Consider the following 20,365-nt stretch of genomic DNA (forward strand, 5'->3'; position numbering starts at 1 on the left):
GCATCATATTATATAACTGTATCATATATTTTTATAACATTATATATAATTCATAACTAACTTAAAAAAGAAAAGAGCAGACAATTTAAACAACAGTTAGAATATTAAACTATATTATTTGATATAAAATCTCAATCTGAACAGTAACTATAAGTAGCAAATAAATGTACTGGAATAAAAACAATATTTCTGTCAGAAATGTAATGGAGTAGAAGTACAAAGCAGCATAAAATTGATATACTTTGAATTGAATACTCAAGTAAAGTAGAAGTAGCTCATATTTGTACTTAGTACAGGTCTTGAGTATATGTTCTTAGTTACATTCTACCACTGCATATTGAACACATTACGGGCTTATTTCTGTATTTAAAGGTGGCAAAAAAATCTTATTTCTCAAATGATACACATCACATCAGTTAATTTGGTATTTATTGTAAAGAACAAATGAAAATGTAAATGACAAATATTTTCTTTTCTCTAATACATTCATAGAATGTCACTAAACACTCCACCTATTCACGTCTCTCCTCCGTGCAACATTCAGAACAAAAAACACCAACATCAGTTTGGCCAGCTGATGGCAGCATCATGCACTCTGTTACCACGGCATCTGCTTTGTATTATGTCCACTTTTCTTGGATTAATAAATTAAATACAATGGTACACATATAATGCAAGATTTGTATAGGATTAATGTTTATTTGCACTGCCCAAATTGTTATAAACTGTACTGATTAGTATTCAAGTATTCCCTTTACTGGTTATTTCTGTGCTGGATATTACACTAAATATCTGCTTTGTGATGTTCTCATCACATCATTATCATCATTTGTGGATTACGTTATGTGGCACAGTACAAGAATAACGTTTAAGTAAACATTATGTACATGTACTATGAAAAAAAGAACAAAAGTTGTCTTGCAAATGTATATGCTATTTTGTTTATAGTGCAATCCCCATGCAATACCACATGCAGTTATAGAGAGTGCATGAAGAAGAAGACCATATTGACCATGCATGACCTTGCATACAGAGCAACTAATGATTCTATCAGAAGTAGCCTGCTGTCCTGATACTCCTTGAAGGATTTCATTTCACTGAAATATTGACAGATACCCTGACTTTTTTTTTTAAAGATGTGAGATAGTGACATCCACCCATAACAAGGTGTCAAGTTTATTCTGTTCAAAACACACTGCCTGTTATTAATGGTGGACTCTTTCACATTGTTGTACCATGCTGAACTAAAATGAGCCACATCATACTGTGACTAGAGACAGCATGCAGAGATGGTCAAGAGAACAGAATTGATCTGAACCATTGAATCATGGCTGCAAGTTGGCACTGTCGTATGAAAATGCTCATGGAGTAAAAACAAAACAAAACAAAACAAAACAAAAGAAACAGCATCATACCATGACGACACCACATGTCTTCACCATGGAGTAGTAATGGCTTCAGCACTGGCACGAATACATAAATCTTTGAATTTCTAAAACAATAAGAAAACCAAAGCACTAAAAACAACCAGCCTTAACAACCCTCTTTGTTTTTACATTTGAAACTGGTCTAATAAAAAAGGCCAAACAATCACATTAGACAGGCATCAGACACGGAAAACACACAAGTCAATTGCTGAAAAACAACACGTTTTTCAGCATTGTGAGGAGTTGAATGTAACAAAAATATTCACTGTGCAATCATAAGTTGTTTGAAAAAGGCAACAAAATCAAATGTTGAACATATCAAGGCGTACTTAAAAAACGAGCAATCCCTGTTTCTGTTTCACAAAACATTTGACAGAAGCTTTTGATCTACAGCTTGTATAAAGATACATTAACAATGACAATTCAAGTGCATGTTTCTTAAATCATAGATGAATTGTGACTTAATTTGAACAAAGGTAACTTGGTTATTAAAAACATGTGAACAGAATAGTTCTTTTGTTCAGTGTTGTATGAGTATTAACACGAAACTGCTAAGTCAGTAGAATGATGCTTATGAAAACAATTACAACATGTGAGTCCTCAAAACTGCAGTATTTCCCACTTGAAAAAAGACCCTGCAATCCATGTATGCATCCAATGAATAAATATGGAAGTGCATATTATGTTTAACAGCCAATTGGGAATATTTTTTAACATGAGGCAGAAGTTATTTGTATCACAATGCGGCAAAACAATTACAAAATGTTTCTGACAATCGGCAGGAAAAAAACTTCCATACCTTTTTCAAATGAATGTACTGAATTGAATTTCCTTGATGGAAAACACACACAGCAGCATTCAGCTTATTGGCAAATGTTGCCCAGGGGTAAAAGAAACAGTTTGTGCCTTAAAGATATAAATAGAGAGTGTGAATATTGTATAAACCTCAGGATGGATACAGAAAAACTTACGAGTGTCTGAATCCAGCTAACATCTTCCACCAAACCTCTTAGCATAAACAAACTACTCATAGCAGACGCTCTTCGTCAGTAATAAATATAATGTTGGCTCCCAACAACACTGTCAATAGCATATTATTGTTATGAGCCACATACAGGTGTGATTTGTTTTTGTCATTCTGTGACATATCAGCTTGTATACACATTAAATCACATGGATTTTCAAATCTGATATTAACTGTTGCCTCAATATTATTGTTCTGGCATTGCTTAATGTCAGTGCACAAACATTCAGTTTCCCTTTTAGCATTACTAAGGTACTCTGTACATCAGGTTCCTTTTCATAAATTTTTTTTTGTGTCTTTGCCTCGACCCAAGCAAGACAAAAGAAATAGACGACATACAGTGTATTGATGCCTATTCAACTCTACATTATTTACGCTAACCATTCAAATGCAAATGCTACCAAGACTCACATCATCCTAATAAACTTCTTAAAGGCTGGTTTTGTAGATGAACCTCTTAATTAAATAACAGTGGATGAGTGATGATCTGATTATTCATCCTTATTCTTCTCTGTGATTGCACTTGATGTAGTCTGATCGTGTCCCTGGAGAATTTATATTTGCTGATGAAAAGATTTAAGGAGAAAAAAAAAAAAAAAGGTGTTTGACCTTTCTTTTCTCAACAGGCATCAGACAAGGATTTTATGGCACTGGCCATTGATGAGGAATCACTGAAAGTTTCCAAGGTTTTCTCAAATCTATGCTTCATCATCAACATGGACTTACATTATCAACATTTCAATTCTGGGACTCAGGTAGCAGTAATAATACAAAAAGAAACATTTTTAAAGTCTTTTGTGGAGTAGTAAGTATGTAAAGAACGGTAAACTTTTTGACAATTTCTGTTTGGGCTAAAAGTCCATTGTCTCAGGACGACCTCTATTGTGTAGTGGTAAATTGTTCAAGACAAAAATAATTGGCCATGCACACAGAGTATTGCTAAGAGGTCATTTCATGGCTTAGAGATGGCCAGTTAAATGGTCCATCGGTTCACATCTCAGTGACTGTGCCCGTTTTTTCAAAAATCTCCATTTCCCTCATTACATTCGATCCTGAAATGTCACAAGTCCCAGGTGTGCTACTACTGAAGCAGCCTGACAGGTAAGGGTCCAAGTTTCTGCTCACCAATGCACTGAGAGTGATGTCATTTTGTCTCTGTTGCAGTGTTTCCTCACCGCTGACACCTTAGTTCCCTTAATCCGACTTCCCATTCTCCTGAGGTGTGCTGGCTTTACTCCGGCGTGCTGAGCGCAGCACCCTGTAGCAGCCGCGGGCAATCTTATGCATCCACATAATGTTCATGATGTCCAAGCAGATACTGGAGCAGATCCAGGCAAAACGGCCACCCCAGGGCACCAGGTAGAAGGCCTCAGTGCCGTAGACCGCATACATACGACTGTAGTAGCCTGGCATGACGGCGATGCGGACCACAAAAAAGACTAAAGCCATGGCGACACCATTCGCCATGTTGGGCCGGGAGGACTTGGGATAGCCTAGTACCTCAAAGAACCAGCTGAAACACAATACATAGTTAAGAAAACAGTGTCTAGCAGGAAGAATATGTAACTATGAAAATGTATGTTTGAGAAAATCATGAGTAACTTGACAAAAAGTTACAGGGCTGCCTTAAGCATGTTTGGTATGACTTATCTGGACCTATATCCAGATAAGTGGTTTAAAAAGGATTTGGAAAAACCTCAAATAATCTCAAAGAACCAGCTGAATAGAAAGAGAACATTCAACCAGTAGCGGATTACGTACATATAGTTAAAATTCCTAACAATGAACAAAATCCCTGACATGTAACTATCAGATATGTTGCAAACTAAGCTCCAACCCTAAATGCAGGATTGTAGGTACATACCGCTGGTTCACACATGGAGTAGAAAACTCAGCAAGCAGACGGAAGTTAGCAAAATAAGGCAACATTCCTTGGCCCTGGAAGAACAAGGTAAGAACAGGAAGACAACGAAACATGAAAGGGACAAAAACGAGACACCAAGTCATTTGGATCAGCAGGCATTATGTTGATGTACTGCCTGCTCCTCAGAGTAACATGAACACTGTTTTGTATTAAAAATCACAGAAGAACAACAGTAGTTCACGTCGGGTTTGAACAAGTCATTGCAACTAAAGTATGTCCATAATTCCAAGGCTTATTGGGACATAACTATGAGATATTTCAGATTTTATCATGCAGTTCAGAAATTTAAGAAATACTTGTAAGGTATGGGTAACTCAGGCCTAAAATTAGATGAAGTCATCACCAAATATAACCCCCCATTTGGCAGATCTAACAAAAGAGTCTTCTCCTTCAGGGCACAAAATTATACCTTCAAGTTTTGCAGGCCAAAATTAGACTGTACTCTCTAATTTAACTTCCTAATGATTAATTCTCCTCATTTATTGTGAGCAGAAACTCATCCAACACTGTGAAAGAAAATTCATCCAACACTATGATTACCTCTGTTTGCCAAATAGAAATGGAGACATTATATTCACCACAAATTAGGATATACATGACATAATGTCAAAAACTTAAAAAAGGTTTGTCCTGATGATCGTGGACATAAAGCCACAATTTTCAAAAAGCCAAATTAATCTGAGGAGTAGAAATTTTGTATGTAATTAAGACATTTTTGCCTGATGATGCCACTAGGAAGGACATGACATGACAAAAAAAGAAATGGTTCTTCCTCTTGGGAGCATGAATGTACTCAGTAGATTTGACTGCAATTAGCCGATTAGATGGTGACATTTCTTGAGTCCAAGAGAAAATTAAAATCTAAAATCTAAAACTAAAATCTGTGGGATTCATCCTCTGGAGATCCTGAAAATCCTCAGAAAACTTCCTAGAAATCAAGCTTTTGATTTTTGAGATAACTTGTTGTGAAAGTGTTGGTTATGTTGATATCATTGTAGTGCTGACGGAAAGATCAGGGGATGACCAAAGTCATTGGGAATCATTCCCTAGGAATCAAAATGTCCATGTCAAATTGAATGACAATCTGGCCAGTAACAGTGAAAGCACTGAATGGACAGATTGACCACCATCCTTAGGCCTCGCTTCTAGTCAAAAAAGATTTTTAAATCATATAAAGTGTTTAAATATCTCAGTAAAGAAAATATTTCTAAACCCTAAAATCAACCCTAAAATATTCAAAAATGCCCCAAATGAAGCATTTTTGCATTTACTAAGGAAGGAACCACTAATGCGTCCTCACAACACACTATATGCCAACGTTTGCTAGCTCACAGTTTACGTCATTTCACTCACACAGCAGAAGACCACATAGCAAGACAATTCATCTGAATGACTTCTCAACTTAATAACATTTGACATTAAAAAGGTATTAGGCAAATATCAACACAGCACAGGCTTTTACAACCACACATACATTCAGCCAGCCACTAGTTGAGGGAGCAATCAAAAGCCATGCAGAGTAAAAAGCAATATATTTAACTTCCAAACATGTCATTGTTTAGAAGAACAGAGTTCCACATTTTCTTAGATATGAGATCATCTTCAGCAGGTTTTACCAACCTTCAGCTCAAAGCTGAATTATGGCTGCTGATTCCCAAAACTATCCATATCTGTAATAATATCTGGTTGGTGTTCTAAAATGCACAAGATAGAGGCTTTTAAAAGCCCTTGAGTGATCAAACTAAAGCATAAGCTTACATGGCTATTATTCTTTGAATAATCACATACATGTCAAATAGAAGGAAGATGATCTTAAAACCAAGATGCTTTCAGGACACCCAGTTTTAAACACTATTGATCTGGCCTAACCCGCTAAATCAGTTTTGTTTTTTGTTTTTGAAAAATCAAACACACAGATTACAATTATGATGTTAAAGATTTGCCATTAGTCAAATAAATTTGTGTTTTGACTGAAAAAGTGCATTAGTGAAACTAAGTGCTGCAATTTGTATCCAAGTTGGAATTAAGTAGTTTGACTTTGACATTCTGAAATTTTGTGTTTAAGCCCTTACAATACACATTCAGAACATAAGTCAAACTCAAAATCAAGATAAAAAATCACAATATTTAATTTCACTAAAACACATTCAAAGAACATGTAATTTAAGGTTATTTGGTTAGTGGCCTGACTTTTGTAGCATGTAAAAGGAGACTTACCGTCAGCGCTGAAACAAAAGCTGGTCATTAAAACATACTTACTATGTGATACAAACAGGGTACATCTGCGTTTCAGTTTATGTACCATATGATGTGAACTTTCCACCTAGCATGAGGATGCTAGTACATCTAGGAACTGGTAAGTCCATACTGTGACTGGGCATCATATCTGCTCAGTGCAACAAAACAGCAATAACAGCAGACAAGACAGGAATAAGGGAAGCCCCCATCTAGATCAAGACCTGCTCTGGGTTTCTCAATGACATTCAATCCTTTTGGTAGTTTTTGCATGAACGGGGGAGGATGACACAACCTGACTTGATGTTGGTAGTTTTTGCATGTAGGGTTTGAAGAGGGGCTTTTTATGTTAAAGTCAGCAGAAGACACAGAGACAGACAGATATATTAGAAGAAAATAAAAAACAAAAGATGCCACCACAATCGGAAGCAAATAAGAAGCAACACTTGAACACAAACACTGAGAAGAAACCATGCATCTAATATTTACACAGCAGTTATAATATTAGGTTTCCATCTGTTTAATTAAGCTATACTTGACTGTTAAAACAGACACAAAAGACAGATTACAATGCTATTAAAAAAAAATCATAAAATGAACACTGTTCTCACTACGACATTAGTGATGGACTAATTGATAAGCAAAACATATCAACATGCTCATGAAATTGAGGCTTTTGAAGCCTTTTAACACATGTTTTCCTACTCAACGCCTTAATTCGGCTGTTTGCCTCAGGATTTAATAATCACGTTGAGTAGGTAGAATTTATTGTGTATTTAACATGAAAACGTCCACATAAACACATTAAACACAGTAACTAATAAAACTTTGACAACATTTGACAAATTTGACTGGGTAACAAAACTAAATAAAATGAAAAAGACATCAAGGGTGAGCCAATTTTATTGTGTTTTTTTTATACGGCAAATATAGTATGACTATAGTTATACGTCTCTCAATGAGTTTTTTTTTTTTTTCTACCACAGTTGATTAATGCGGAACATTCATTCTGTTATCCCACATGAATTTCAGATGTGATCCAAGGAAACAGTCATGAGTGTCCAGTAACAGTATGGCCTACATCATCTCATTTAACGAAATGTTTTAGATACAGGTGCTTGCTCTGTTTCTCCAAATTAAAGGCTGGATTTACAGTCAGTTATAATTCAGAATAAATCGTTTTTATTCCAACTATGTGACACTGTTTTAATTTTGGTATTATAATTTAAACATGGAAATGAGTAAAAGTAATATTGCTCATTAAAAAAGCAATGAAGACAGATAAACAAATATGATGTGTGTCACATTAAAGAAGAAAAACAAACCTGTAAATCCAGCCAGTGACTGGAATGTAGATCAGATTTACACTAAACGTGTGATTGAAAACAGAAGTCCTTAACACTTTACTGCCTTTTATCAAGATTTTATAGTCATTTGCCAATGGCAACATAAAGCCTAAAGTACAGCAATAAGCAGTGTAAAGCTTTTTTATTTTTTATTTTACCCAAGAATAGTTAAGTATGGGGGAGTCAGAGACAGAGCAATGCACACTGTGTGTTCTTCTGCATTTTTTCTGTATAGAAAATACAGAACGTTGATTGTTGGGGAAAAAATGTATTCCATGTAAGTTTGTGAAATGGGAAGGAAAAGACCGCCTTTTAAGAGCATTAACAAGTAATTGTTTCAAACTCAAAGAGTACAGCTGACAGTATACATAAAGCATGGCATTAGAAAAAGGGGCTGGTTATCTGGCGATGCACTTTATCATCTTGTGTCATGTGAATGACATTATTTGGCCAGCTTTCCCTCAACAGGGAGTCTCAGGAGAAGTGTAAGGAAGAAAAAAAAAGGAGGCAGGACTAGGCTATGGCACAAAAACACACAAGCGGAACTGTAGATAAGCAGGTAAGTAATATAGACGTTAAATGCTGTTGGTTGGCATGCACAGTAACAAGAAAGGAACCCTGCCTCTGTAGAGAGCTTCAGAACTGCCAGCATGCACACAATGGTTACAGTTCAGCATTCAGCTGCGCTAAGCTCAGAAATGTTCAGCTTACGTCAGATTCACACAACATTAAAGGAAGTCAGTAAAACAAACAGAAAGCACAGAAATTGTAAGGGCAAGGTGAGGGGGGGGAGGGGGTCATCAGCCAGTACCATTGTTGAGCATTCCATGCAAAAAATACCATAGTCATTCATTTTCATAATAATTATGCGACAGATCCTGGCGACCTAGAGGGTTTCAGATTGAACCAAGAGTGAACAGCGCTGCTCTTAAATGCTGGGTACATCTCATCTATCTCCACATCTAGATAAGAGCCAACTGCGTACTAGCAGTACCACAATCACTAATGAGTCACTAATTTGAACTTAGAATTGTGAAATTATTATCAAGCTCATGTCAGAACCCATGTTTGCTTTTACAGTGATGATACTGAATGACTCAAATTGTCCTTTATTATAGAATGACTATTCTGGTAAATTATGGGAGTTGGCCATCATGTTGCTGGGTAAGACAACTTTAACAGTCTAACTCCAGTGGTTACTAAACCTGAATGACATGTTAAACCCTCTTCCTCTCATTATCATTGTGGTTCTTTCAGTAATTTCCAGGCAAGCTAAAAAACACAGTGCAAGCAAACAATGACTTCTACTGCAACATTCTACAGTACCAGTCAAAAGTTTAGACACACTTTCTCATATAAGGGAATGGGAAAGTATGTACAAACTTTTGACTGGTATCGTACCACTCATGGACAAAGGTGTTACAGCTGTACGTTGTGTCCCAACAACTAGTGAGTGTGTATTTTCACTTCTACTGAAAGAGATGAAGCCACAGAGGTGGATCCATAAGTTCTCCTTCCCTGACATGTTTGTACAGTTTAGGTACATCACTTACATAGATACTGACTACCCTGACTTTGCCTTATGCATGTTTGACTAACCTATATGAGCTGCATGGCTATAAGGGGAGAGTTGTGAACTCACTGATTGGTCATTAAACCTGTTTGAACACCCAGTTTGACAGGACACAGCTGTTCACCCTTGGTTGTCTCCTTCCCATCTTGCCTGCACGTTCTGCTATTGGACAATAGGGCACTCACCAGTACATAGTAGTAAGCATACAACGCTGCCAGATGGTGAATTACAAAAAACTTGTCGCCTATCGCCTTCCAGTAGTAAAATATTAGCAGCAGATCTGGAAAACAGAGGTACAGGGGAAAGAGAGATGTCATGTTAAAAGCGGAATTTGTACAATCGAAACATTCAAATAAAGCCTTGCCTTGGATAAACTGTATGTTTCTCTTACCGGATATGAGGTAGCCTGTTGTAATGGCAACATTAGTCTTCACCAGTGTAGGATCTCCCCTATTGGAGAAGCACATTCTTAATAAGCTGGACATGCTAATGTTTATAGCTTATGTTAGGGCAGACAAACTCATTGTTCAATCCACTCCTTACGCTTTTGCTCTTGTGTTTTTGGCTGTGGAAAAAACAGACACCACTCGCCAAGCTCTTTGAATACCAAGTTTCCCTCTTGCTAGAAACTCGTGAACACAGTTGCTAAACTTTGATTGACCAATCACTGTTAAGTAGAGGGGTTTAGCAAAAGGAAAAATAGATGACATGCTGTAAAAAATTAACCAATAGTATGGAGAGTGAAGGTTAAAAGTAGACTCTCACCAGACTGGGTCTTCATTGACGTGATCATCAAAGAGCAGAATGTAGAGACAGAAGATTCCCACCAACAGTGCGTGAAATGTTGACACTGTCCTGAAATAAAAAGCAAAGCACACACGGAAATGATGATCTGCTCGTCTCTGACAAGGGCTAATGCTGACGGCTGACATTTTCTGTTCAATAAGCAAGACAAGGAATAGTGCATATTTATCTTTATTCATGAAAAGTGCTCTGGAGTTGCTCTGTGGGTTTGAAGCTCCGAATTTTTAGTATTCACAGTGAATCAGCTGATTGCCTGTCAGGGCTGCACACAGATTCAGACCAATTAGACTAAAAGATTAAACACTGCTAAAGGGTCAGGCAGAGCAGCGCACAGTCCCAGTCAGTCATTCAAGCAGTGAGACAGCACAAGAGTTCTCAGCAATCAGTCAGTAAGACAGAGTGACAGCCACATTTACTGTAAGAGTGTAAAGTCATGGGGTCTATACAGGGATCCCCATAGCATGGATCCATCCCTGCGAATCATTAATTTTCATTTGCTCGTAAACCATGTGACCATTTCAATTTCACAAGTGCTCTCATGAGTAATAAACTGAGTATGAGAGGAAATGAAAATGAGTGATTCATGCAAGTTGGCTAGGCTGGATCCTTCCGAACACTCTTCCCCGCTGGGCATCGACTGGCCCTCTATCTACTGTGCAACTTGAACTATTCTCATAGTGCTTAAAGATCACAGCAACCAATCAGACTCACACAAGACACAAACAAACTCCATCTTTTCATTCCAAACCAGTCGTTCTAGCCATATCTGCAATGTTCCCATAACAAGTCAGCAGATAAAATAGCAGCCATGACAACAGATGACATTTGTTGTTGTTGATCTAATGGTCTGTTCACCCATATGAACACAGTGGGTCTGAAGCATTTACACTTCTCTGTCATTTTGACAGATGAACTGCAAAACAAATCACATACAGTAAATATGATTGTGATGATGTGGCTGTTAAAGGAAGATTATGGTTTCTTTTACATTATATGCACCTAATTGATTAAAGTATTGCTTCCATCTGATGGATGACGAAGAAGTCCATTCATGACACATGCATAAGTAGTTAGATCATTAGATGAGCTTTAAACAAATCTGCAAACCAGGGATGAAGTTGCAGTTTTAATAGATTTTCTAAACCACAAATTGTGAAATTAAAATAAAAGTGAATATTACCAAAATGGTCGTTGTAGTTGTGCATTGCATGGTAAAAATGTGTATGCGCATCACTATTGTAAATATGGTCAAAGTTGAACCAGGAAGAACCTAAAAAAAATGTAACTGACATTTGCAAAGGGTGGTTTAGCTGGTTTTGGCTTTCACTTTCAAAATAATTATTGCATTTGACGTGTGCAGCAAGGTGTATGCATGCATGCATCATGTCCTGCTCATTTCTATGTACATTTGAATTTTTCATACCACAAGCAGTGGAGAAGAGCATATTGTTTTTTTGTTTTTTTTTTACAGAAAGCAAATACATTGATTAACTACTGCTATAAAAATATGACAAGAAAATCTTCAGAATTACAGCTTTCAACTGTAGATTTGTTAAGTATCAGTCTGACTGCTAATGCTGCATACACTAAACTGTCAGCACTCAAAGTGGTGAGCAAAATGTTAAGGCTTGTAAAAGAAGCACTTAAGCTTTTCGTGAAGAAGCACATAAATACAGGGCAATCATTTTTTATTGACAAATCTGGTTTGTTTACACTTTAAAATCTGTACAAACTAATCAAGATTTAGTTTGTCAGAAATAGTCATAGACAGTTAATAACTTTAAGTTTTAAGCATTCTGTTGGAATCTTGAACAGTAACAAGCAGAGCAAACACTAAAAAATACATAAAACGTCCAACTAGTGAGTCAAATACTAGTGTAACAGGAAATAGGTGAGTGTTGATTGTTTAGCAGACCCATGATTATGAGTTTATGTCAACTGACCTTGAGTTCCATTCCACCTTCTGCTTGTCGCTGAGGCCGAGGAAGCCCGGGCTGATGCGTATCGATATCCAGGGGCTGACTTTGTGGAAGAGCCACTGGAAGGTGAGGAAACTGGTCACCGAGATGGTGAGGATAAGCTGGCTGAATGGGTCCATGGCCACCCAACCCCACTGTGGGAGGAAGGAGAGAAATGGGGATAAGATGGAGAAAGAAGAGTGAGAATGTTAGCAATGCTCTGCTGTTTCATTTTAAAAGATCACCTGAACATTACTGAGGGTGTTTCGTCTAAAAAATGCTCAGAATCAGACTTTCATAAATCAAAAATGTATTCAACAAAAAACATTCTGTCGTCATTAGTGAGTCTTTCTGACCACTTGACTCTTCCTGGTCAGCCAAACCACAACAGTTGATGTATTTGGTGACCTTTGACAACAACTATCATCAGAAAAATCACACCTGCCAGTGGTGGCCCAGTCAATTTTTAACTCAACTCCAAGAAGAGCGCTGTCACTGGCCTCAAGCAGCGAAGGTGGATAAAACCTCATGGGCGCTGTGTGGGAAATTACCAACTATTAGCATCTAGCTGAAAAGTTTAAGTTTTGGCACCTACCATATGCAATAAGTAACTTGTAATGTGTATGTCTACTTTTCAAGCTCTAAAAGCTTCTATCAATGTAAATTAAGCACACCTGAATGGTTTTGAATAGCTGAGATAACAAGCCAATGTGTTACTTCCTGAGTCTATAATATACAGGAAAGGTGGCTCTTTAGACTGATAAAAAAAGTATTCAGACATGTTGTCTCTATTCAAAAACCAGTTACTGTGGTTTTCGCACACCCCTCTGAAACCACACACACACACACGCTCACACACGTGTTTGACTGATTACCAAACAACTTATAAGGTAGTATCCCTAATGCTTCATTGACAGACGACAAACTGTACAAAATGTTTAGTCTATTCCTACTGTACCCACCTCGATCACTAGAAACAGTGACCCAGTGAACTAAACACATAAAAATGTGCTTTGTAACCTTGAACTTTGCTTTGTTTGCTTAGAAAAAACGCAAACACATGGCTGTGACTCATCTTCAACTTACAATTTAAACAAAAGCTACATGTGTACTGCAACTACACACTGAGTGACATAAAACCCAAGGGTTTCTCTTAATGCACTGCAGGGCAAGAGGGACTCTTCAAACAAACAGTTTGTACACCTCAAAGTTACAACTGTGACTTTTCCAGATAGTGCTAAAGATCATCTGGCACATGATAAAGATAATAAATAACGACTATGACTAGAATAATAACAATCATGATAAAACACTGTAACATTTCAAGAAATAAAAAAACATTTGAGCAAAATAAAGATGATGATTAATGTGAGACAGGTTCATTTGAATACTGCATATTTTCAGTCATTGTAATGCTGTCAAAGGACCTTCAATAATAATAAGTCTGTCCTCATTTTATGGCCAATCTGTGTGTATTAACGTTTCTGTGTATTTTATTTACTTTGAATTCTATGGGAAACATTTGAAAATTTTAGTACCAATTGTACAAAAGTACAAACTTTAAGAAAAACTTTTCAAACATTAGCTTTCTGCTTTATGATTCTGTGGCGGCTGTGACAAAACAGTGATGATGCACCACAGATGGGCTGATGTAGTGGAAAAGACAGTGTATGCATTGGACAGAAACCAAATACAGCCTGTTTTGCATTCACACATGGCTTGTACAAAACACGTAAGCAAACTGTTGTGAAAGCTCTACTTGGACCTGCCGCTGAATATTCCTCTCCTGAATCATTCAATGTCAGCGTCTGTGACTGTGAATGTCACTGTGTCGCTGTCAGGGACTGGCATTGTGAATAATCACCTCAACACACAGAGAAAGCAGGACATGTCTAGAGGCGAAGGCTCAAGTGCATGTAGGTCTCAACAGCAAGTCAGAATACATGCAATCATGCTCTTTGAATTTCTTATTCCAGGGTAACATTACACAGCTTAGAGATATCACTTTTGTATGAAATAGGTGTATCAGTTTCACTTGGAGATTAAATGTTGTCACCATATATTCATATTGCGACGAAGCTGGCAAATTCCCAGTGAGCTACATGAAATAAATTTTCTTTTTTCCACTTAACAGAAGAAGCATAGATGTGGCCACATATGCACTGATTAGATGTATTATTCAGAAAGAATGCACTCTGTGGGACATTGATTTTAATTGTTATATTACGTTATAAAAATATTTGAATGAAACTAACTGAAATAGAGTTTGCTGCATTGATACATACCTACAGTTACAGGTATTTAACGATGTTCCCCTCGCCATCTCTTGGAGATAAAACATTGGTGCATATCTTTACATATACTTAAATGAAGGACAAAGTGACCTCTTGGAATAAGAGTTCATTCATACTTTGTATGAATGAAGATGACAATCAAGCTGCTATTCTGGTAAACTCATCAGTTTTTCTGCTGTTTTGGTCTGAGGGATTTTGAAATTCCTCCTTTTACAGCATGCTCTCCCACATGTAATGGTTGACTCAAATCTAGCAAACAGTTGACCCACTGCGAGATCAAGGTCAGGTGTAAAACGGCTCACTCTGTGTATCTCGCTGACATATGCTGACCACACTGTGCACCTGGACGTGTTATGAGCACTAGTCAAGAGGTGTTCCAGCACTCTCGCTAGGAATTCCCACTAGCGAGTAAGCAGGAATCACTACTACAAATCACAAGAGTAACTTAGCTAGAGCAGCAGCACCATGCCATTCACATGTGTGCTCTTTCAATAGTAATACACCTATCTGTGAGGCAAGACTTATGGTGAATCTCTAGTATATTTGGCAGTCTGTTGCCTTAACAAGATCTTTGTCATATGCTGCCTGCCTTGCTGATAAACAAGCTTCAGGATTCTGTTGTGTTTTGAGTCTCTGTACTTGGTTGGGTGTACCTCTAACCATTGCTTACAAACATGTAGCCTACATGTTGTGTGCTCCAACCCTCAAGGTTGTGTGAGAAACCTGGCTTATAGTGGGCCTGCACGAAAAATGTGATTTTACTCATCATTACTCAGAGCCTCACTAAAGCTGCTCCATTATTAGGATTGCATTAATCCTGCAATGTACAGAAGGAAATTTTACAGAAACAAAATAAACAGGCCCACTCCTGTTATATTGGTCTAGTTTGCGTGTGATTTAAGACCACAGGTTAAGGCTGGCTGATAAATGCAAAATGCTGTATCACACTGTACTTGACCAAAGACTATGACACCAACACAGGCCTACATTAATTTAATGTTACCATATTTTTGGACTGCTTACTAATGCTTTTATAGGAAATTTACAAACAAAGAACACTTTGATGATGATGAAGAGCAGGTGGAAATCATCATCACAATACCAACATTAAACTGTCACGCAGCCTCATTAAGGCTAATATTTGTTACTTTTTTCAATTTTAAAGGGGTCACATAGTTCTTTTTGTGATTTTCTGTTATTTCTTGTACTGTTAAACATGATCAAATGTCCAAAAGTTGAGGTGAACGTATGTAAAATGCTCCCTGAAAGTCAAGAGCCAGGGCAAGCCTTTCGCACAGGCTAAACCTCCTCTAAATGCTTTGTTTGCAATGTTAGCTCCACTGTCCCATTGAACTGACGTCAAATTGTTCACGCATGCCCACAAACAGCAGTCTGTTCCGTAGTGCTGTCAAAATTGCCAAAAATTACGTTCCATTATTCCTTCTAAAAAAAACACATAGGTTTGAACCACTTGAATATCAATTTCTGCACATTATGTCCATAAGAGGGCAAACCAATACAATGAGAGACATAACTACTTGTATAGGTATATTTATTTAAACATAAACATGTCTCGTAAAAGATCTTAAAAGAACTGAGAACGTGCTGTCTTTCGGAGCGAGATCAAATTAATGATTTGTAATTGATGTTATTCAATAGCCTGATTTTTATACAGGTTGGGTATATAGGTAGATATTCAAACTGGTTACCAAAATCCAAAGTATTTTCAAACGGGCCTTTTCAGATTGCTCGGAGTGCAAATCACTCTCTCTGCGGCTGAGTTGGGTTGTGAACTCTCTGCCGTCATTACCACATGGTTGTTCAATTATTCGCTCGTTTTAGCTTAACCTGCATTTCATTCTCAAACAGTGAAAGTGATGTTGTGTGACTTGTGTCCGTCATGAAGTATATTCAGTGCTGCGGCCCAGGCCCTCGTGAGAACTCGCAACGCAGCTGCTTTTTCTCTACAATTTTCTTTTCACAATCAAATGTCTGTTTTTGGTTTTTTGTCACAATTCTATTAGGCTATATAATCAAATATAGAATTTACGTTGACAGCACTACCATCCCGTAGCCTTTGTTGCTAAGGTTGCTAACAACGAGAAAAAGAGGTGAAATCCTGCAACTACTGTTTGTTTACGTAGGCTGAGATGCAGCTTCTGAAAACTAACCAATCAGAACAGAGTGGGCTCATTAGGAGGGGGACCTTAAAGAGACAGGAGCTAAACAGCTTGTTCCAGATAGAGGCTGAACGGAGGGGCTGTGCAAAGGGTCAGTATAAGATATATAAGGAGCTTTTTTGACTGTTAATCATGCAAAGATATTCCAGTAGAGCCCCGGAATATAAATATAGACCTTGAAAAGTGCATGATCCGTTCCCTTTAAGGGGGCTATGAGAGGCTAGTATTGCAACTTTGCTTTAAGAGCATCCTGTGTGGCAACATGTGGCAGTCCTGTGTTGAATGGATGTTGTGAATCATGGGTTCATGGTATAAAGGGTAATCAGCATGGGATGGTTTGATAAAATCTATTTCAAATTTATGCATAATTTAATTCAAAATCTCGGCCTTGAAGTAATATGATGTGTAGTAGTACCCTGCAGCATGTTCTAAAGGCTCTGTTAGACCCCCGAAAATCTATTTGTCATATCTATATTTGGATCAAAAGGGAGTGTTCTCCATAAAACAACAAAGATCCAAAATTAGCAACTCCACATGCACGCTGGCTTGCAGCCAGTCAATGTATGTCAGTGATAGAGGTCCATTGCAGCCAGACTACTGAACTATTTTATGAGTATTGCAATGGGCTATTTGCATATAGGATGATTTGACTGTGCCAGTCTTTGGTAAGACGCCAAGTCAGTTACCTTTACAGACATATTTACATTTCCCAAGTAACAGAACAGGGTATGTTCCAGCATAGCAACACAGGAGACACACACTCCCACTCCCTGGAGCACTGGCCTTGGTGATTGTATACCTGCCTTTGTTCCTGCGTTACGCCAAAGAAATGCTTGAGGACAAACAGCGTGCTTCACTGAAACACTGAAGCCAAGAAAAAGTCACTAGGGAACTAAAAAGCCAATTCCACAGAGTCCTCTCCTTTTGCCTGCCTGTAATGCATTAGTGGGCAGTAAGCACCAGTACTTTTATGTAGTATGCTGCAGGGCAGAGAGACTTTGTGTTATTAGAGGGACACTTAAAAGGACTATAGGGTGATTTTGACTGAGAAGATATCTGGATATCTACATTAAGTAAGACTGCCTTCAGCCATGCTCACAAAGGGTGGAAGAGGACACTATTCTGAGACACAAAGTATTGTTGTAGGTACACACACAGGCTACATGTTTGCCTCCTATGAGTCCCATGAAGGATCGAGTTGCCAAGGACAAATGGATTACAGGTCAACTTAAAGATACAGAAAGAAAGCGGCCGTGGAGAATAAATCATTACTAGTGTATAGCCTCTTGTGCAAAAATCTACTTTTTACAAGTCCTGTGTGTGTGTCCTTTGCAAACATTCATTCATTTAGACCCCACACAATAATCAGTGAATTTCCTACCGTTTGGTAAGAGCTGAAAAGGTCTAAATGAAGACGAGACTGTGGTTATGTCAACAAGAGAGATCACAGGTAAAAGGTAAAAGAAACCATGCTGCTGACAAGCAGCACTTCCTGGCATATCTGTTTTGTTTGCTAGAAGACTGGCTTTTTATGACCCCTACTTCAATGAAGAGTTACGATAAGAACTATAAAAGGTGGGTGAGACTATGATCTCCAATAAAGAGTCATATAAGGCATCATACGATCCAATTATTTCAACACATTTCCCCTTTGCTATTACAATATACTGTGCTCATAAAAGCAACTGCCAGCATCTGCAATTAACAAGGTGGAGAGAATGAGTTTAGAGGAATTAACCCTAAACTAATACCATCACCTATATGAACACTATTATTCAGATCTCCACTCATTTGGATGGAGAATGCATGTTTGGGCCCGCCTTAAAGATAGGCCAAAATTTTCTCGAAAGTGATGTCTATTTCAACTGAGCAGGTCTGAAACAGGTTCTTTCCTCTGCTGAGTGCTTTGCCAGCTCCTTACCTATTACAACTGGCACGTTGGGGTTAAAATGCGCTTGCGTAAGACGGGTGAACCTTTTTTTAACGAGGAAATGATAGCCCTCTCGAAAATAACTTCGCTATGTGCATCCCCCGGATCGTATTTAAGAGATGCTGAGTAGAAGCAAACGTGTTATTAACGAAGCATCACGTATAGCTGTTTTGGTTTTCTTTTCAAAAAAAGAAACATAAGAGCGCACGCAAGGCCAATTCACGCCGCATCGCCTGGTCAGCTGCTGTTGCTGAAAAATAACACTGGCCTGCTGTTGTTTTTGTGTATGAGAACAGTGGAAATATAAGATCCCGGACGGACTTACCTTATGACTCTCATGAAGATGATTTGCTTCTCACTCTCTCAACTGGTTATGGTTTCCAGGGTCGCTCGCAACGCCGTATATGTTGAGTGAAAGCCACAGCCATGTCGAGTCATTTTTGATAAACAACACAGCCCGCCTCCTGCTCCACACACACTCACACACACATACACACACACGCTTTAACAACTTGTGGGGGATGCGGAGGAGCAGGAGCTCTGTGTCAGTTTTGCGGTGTTTACTGACAAACCCATCCGACCAGAAACGTGCATAGTTGCAGAGGTGCAGATCGTGCAGCTCGACGCTCGATTACAGAAATGATGGGGGGTGGAGGGTGGTGGAGGGGGGTGGGAGAGAGGGAGGAGGGGGTTTTGGGGGAGGGGGGTCTCACACACACACACGCACACTCTCTCTCTCTCTCTCTTTCTCTCTTATGGGGCTCAAATTACAGCTGAATTCTTAAAGACACACACACACACACACACACACACACACACACTGGTGTGCCCATGAACACTCACTATGTCTATTTATAGCCAAGGCTTGTTGAACTGATCCAGGCTAAATCAGAAAAAGATAGCCAGTAAAGCAAAGTGCAGCCATGCTCCACTGCTCTTAATATCAATGAACCTGTTAAACCTATCCCTTCAATTGAGCCAACAATCCCTTTACATTAGTCTAACTTGGCCATTATGCAATATTTTTCTAACAAACACAATGGACAATTTATAATGCTGGCTGGCTTCACAAGTGGCCCAGAGGAAAATGTATGTCATTGTTCCTGTATAATAAATAAAGTGAATAAGCATCAGAGGCTGTCTGTAAATATGGCTGGCTCGGTATAGGTGGGTTATACTGAGAGGCAATAAAAGGAAATAAAACGAAAAACAAATCAGGACAGATAAGAGGCCATACACAGGGGAGTATTAGAAAATGTCTTATTAAGCCGCTGATGTTATGGTCCCCTGTCCTTCCTCAGATGTCAGCCATAGTGCGGCGTAAACACATTACCAGAGGTCAGATGACAGATTAAATGACCAGTGGGTCCAAAAAAATTACACAGCCTATAAATTGAATGAACAAGGCCAATGTATTTACAGCACTGGGATGTGGTTAGCTCCTGATCTAAATCGCTGTGGACTGATTTGCAGTTGTGCAGACTAATGGTTTAAGGCATCATTCTGTTATATGCATGGCATGATTACACCAGGCCCTTGTTATTGGTCTCTCCACACAATCTGTTTTACCACACAATCAGCTGAGCACTCATCACTGTAAATGTGAAAATTGTCCCTTATCCAAATGAGAAATTGGAATTAATGAATGGTATTTTTTTTTTCATTGTAAA

The 20,365-nt window shown here is 38.3% G+C and overlaps 1 protein-coding gene across 1 annotated transcript; it reads right to left on the reverse strand.

Annotated features, from left to right (window-relative positions):
* Positions 1 to 412: 412 nt before the first annotated feature.
* LOC122972416 (TLC domain-containing protein 4-B-like) lies at positions 413 to 19,329 on the reverse strand. The gene is made up of 7 exons (XM_044339508.1): positions 19,021 to 19,329; positions 12,277 to 12,446; positions 10,295 to 10,384; positions 9,921 to 9,979; positions 9,715 to 9,809; positions 4,316 to 4,389; positions 413 to 3,964 (listed from the first exon to the last, which is right to left on the reverse strand). The coding sequence occupies exons 2-7, from the start codon at positions 12,429 to 12,431 to the stop codon at positions 3,646 to 3,648; spliced, it is 792 nt and encodes a 263-aa protein (XP_044195443.1). The 5' UTR covers positions 12,432 to 12,446; positions 19,021 to 19,329; the 3' UTR covers positions 413 to 3,645.
* Between the last annotated feature and the right edge of the window lie 1,036 nt (positions 19,330 to 20,365).

This window comes from Thunnus albacares, chromosome 21 (assembly GCF_914725855.1).
Source record: "Thunnus albacares chromosome 21, fThuAlb1.1, whole genome shotgun sequence".
NCBI classification, from domain to species: Eukaryota; Metazoa; Chordata; class Actinopteri; order Scombriformes; family Scombridae; genus Thunnus; species Thunnus albacares.

What these genes read in the sequence shown, in the direction of transcription:
- LOC122972416 (XM_044339508.1), bottom strand. Translation starts at nt 12,431, where the DNA reads ATGGACCCATTCAGCCAGCTTATCCTCACCATCTCGGTGACCAGTTTC. An exon ending in AACAGGCTACCTCATATCCG is followed by an intron (nt 9,810 to 9,920) that starts GTAAGAGAAACA and finishes TCTGTTTTCCAG; the next exon opens with ATCTGCTGCTAATATTTTAC. An exon ending in ACTCCATGTGTGAACCAGCG is followed by an intron (nt 3,965 to 4,315) that starts GTATGTACCTAC and finishes ATTGTGTTTCAG; the next exon opens with CTGGTTCTTTGAGGTACTAG.